Below are 2,607 nucleotides of genomic sequence, written 5' to 3'. Positions count from 1 at the left end.
CAGCCTACAATACATTTTGTCTTCCGGTGGCGTGTAATTAGAGACCCCATGAAATAAAGTCACATGCAAATGATTGACCAGGAAAAACCAACATCATTGGGAATGGAAGGTTATTTTTTTAATCTGCATAGGATTGAAGTTACAGTTAAGATCCTGTTTGATGGAACATGGTTTCACGTTTGAACTCTGGAGAAAAAATAACCTGGGGACATGGGTTCTCATTTTAGAATCTTACTGATAAGTGAAATGATAAGGACTACTGTCTTGACCTGAATGGGTAGCAAAAAACATCAGCCTAAGTAGGGTTTTGGCCTAGTAACGGGGCAGAGATGTGGTTCGAGGTTCTCCCCGGACTCGCCGTCATGGGCGTGTGCTTGTTTATTCCAGAACTGGCTACTGCGTACATCCAGAGGTTCACTAACGGGGGCAAGGAAAAAAGGATTGCTCATCTTGGGTATCACTGGAAACTGATAGAAAGAGATAGGCGCATCTCTGGAATTAATTGTTACTATGTGTCAAAGGGTTTGGAGAACATTGATTAAGGAAGCATTTTCCTGATTGATGAAAAAAATAACTCAGTTATGGCCATCTACCCCTGCTAGAAGGTTATACAGTGTATCATGTAACATGCAATGTGTTATGTAGTGCTTAATAAAAATAAAATGAAAAAAAAAAAAAAAACAGAAAAAAAAATCAGCCTAAAAAGTCACCACAAAATGAAGACCTGAAGGCTTCAAACAGGAATTTTTTTGCCCTGGTGTCTACTCCTGAGATTCTACCATTAGGGGTGCTATTCTTTGATTTTTCCAAACTTTATCAGGACATTAAAGCCACTGTAAAAGTGAATATTCTCCATGGACAGCTGCCACTTTAATCCTTTATCAGCCAACACCTTCACTATAAGGGAGAATAAAAACCAGCAGAAATAGGCTTGGTGGGCCCCAGTGGATGGGAGCAGAGGCACTGGAAGGGGAATTGGAAATTTGCATAAACAAGTGCTGCTTCATGATATTTATTTATTTATGCCAAATCTAGCCAGTCACTTCTCTTTAGTTTTTTTGCTATGCCTAGTATTTTATTTTTAAGTCATGTATTTGTTCTAATATTTATTGAACAATTACAACTGCTGATAAAATCCAAAGGGGCTAGGGATTTAGATATAAAAGATGATTAGCTTTTGTCACAACTTTCATGCAAGCATAACTAAAAATTAACATTATTGATTTTTGCTAAATAAAAGTCCCAAAAACCTGTTATCTACATGACTTGTTTTCTTAAAAGCATTTGCCTTGGGAGGCAGTTACTTTTGCACCCACCTAATAACATCCACCAGAGCATTTAGGGCTTCCCATAGCCTCCATGTTAGCAAATCTTGGACATTTGAAGAGGATGTGATGTTGTTGGATATGGCCAATATCATATGAAGGTAAGTCTAGCTGAGTGTTAGCTGGGGGGATACTGCCAGGAACAAATGAAGACCATCTCCCAGTAATGGGATATGTGCCTCCTGGATGCACTCTGAGGATTAAATTCTGTGCACTGACACACACTGAAGCCTCTAGCACTGTTTTGGCATAAGTAGCTACTCAAAAAGCTTTCACTTAATTAACTATAAACTTAGATATATGAAACAAAACCTCTGTAAAAAATCTTAAGGTCGAGAACATATTATATAATAGGCATAAGACTGAAGCAGTAGATGGGGCAGATGTGACAATAGAGTCTTTGATGTTGATAGAAAAGCAAACTGGAAAATATTCATTCATCCTCCAGAACCTCAAATCCACCCACACTGGAAATTGTCACTAACATACTCTTGCCCAGGAATAACACATGCTCTGACTTGTAACGCCTGTCTTACTCTTTCACTTTTATCATAGAAAGAGGTCAAGGGGCAAAAAGAGGACAGATTCTAGTTCTAACGAAGCCAATTTGAAAAACATCAGTACTTAACTAGGCTGAACTAGTTCAGACATTAAAACAGAGAAAAGTTATGTAGCTTAGATTTTAAGCAGTCTAGAAAATCATTATCCTTCTGATATTCTAAGTCTCTATCAGTAAAGCCTCTTGGATTGGAAATATATCCATTTTGAGAGACTGAACAAAATCCCCCTTCACTTTAGTTGCACTGGTTGGTTTTTGGTAAAATCTTCTACATACATCTCAGTAATAACATTGAACACACTCTGTAATAACTTCCTTTTTGGAGACCCATAGAATATCAATTGTTTCTTTGCTATGGTCTTTGCTCAAAAGATGAGTTTTTGTTTTAACACTGTGGTGAGCAGAATAATGGCCTCAATAGGTGACCGATTCCTAATCCCTGGAACCTGGAAATGTGTTAATTTACATGGGAAAAGGGAGTTTGCAGATGTAATTAAAGTTAAGGACCTGGAGATGGCAAGATTATCCTGGATTATCTAGGTAGACCCACCCCACTCACATGAGTCATTAAACTTGAGAACCTTTCCCAGGTCAGAGTCCAAGGGAGATGTGAAGACAGTAGAAGGGTTACGCAGATGCGACGTGAGGCTTCTACCTGCTGCTGCTGGCTTTGAAGATGGAGGAAAGGGGCCATGGAATGTGGGCAGCCTCTAGAAGCTGGAA

General features: G+C 38.9%; 1 protein-coding gene across 1 annotated transcript; it reads left to right on the top strand.

Moving 5' to 3' along the window:
- The first annotated feature begins 302 nt into the window (after positions 1-302).
- LOC104668090 (NADH dehydrogenase [ubiquinone] 1 alpha subcomplex subunit 1) lies at positions 303-693 on the top strand. The gene has a single exon (XM_010370733.2). It carries the CDS (start codon positions 330-332, stop codon positions 540-542), a length of 213 nt encoding a protein of 70 aa, XP_010369035.1. The 5' UTR covers positions 303-329; the 3' UTR covers positions 543-693.
- The last annotated feature ends 1,914 nt before the right edge of the window (positions 694-2,607 follow it).

The sequence above is a fragment of the Rhinopithecus roxellana genome, chromosome 4 (assembly GCF_007565055.1).
Source record: "Rhinopithecus roxellana isolate Shanxi Qingling chromosome 4, ASM756505v1, whole genome shotgun sequence".
Lineage (NCBI taxonomy): Eukaryota > Metazoa > Chordata > Mammalia > Primates > Cercopithecidae > Rhinopithecus > Rhinopithecus roxellana.
The sequence above is the reverse complement of the archived record's forward strand: the minus strand, read 5'-3'. Positions and strand labels throughout refer to the sequence as shown.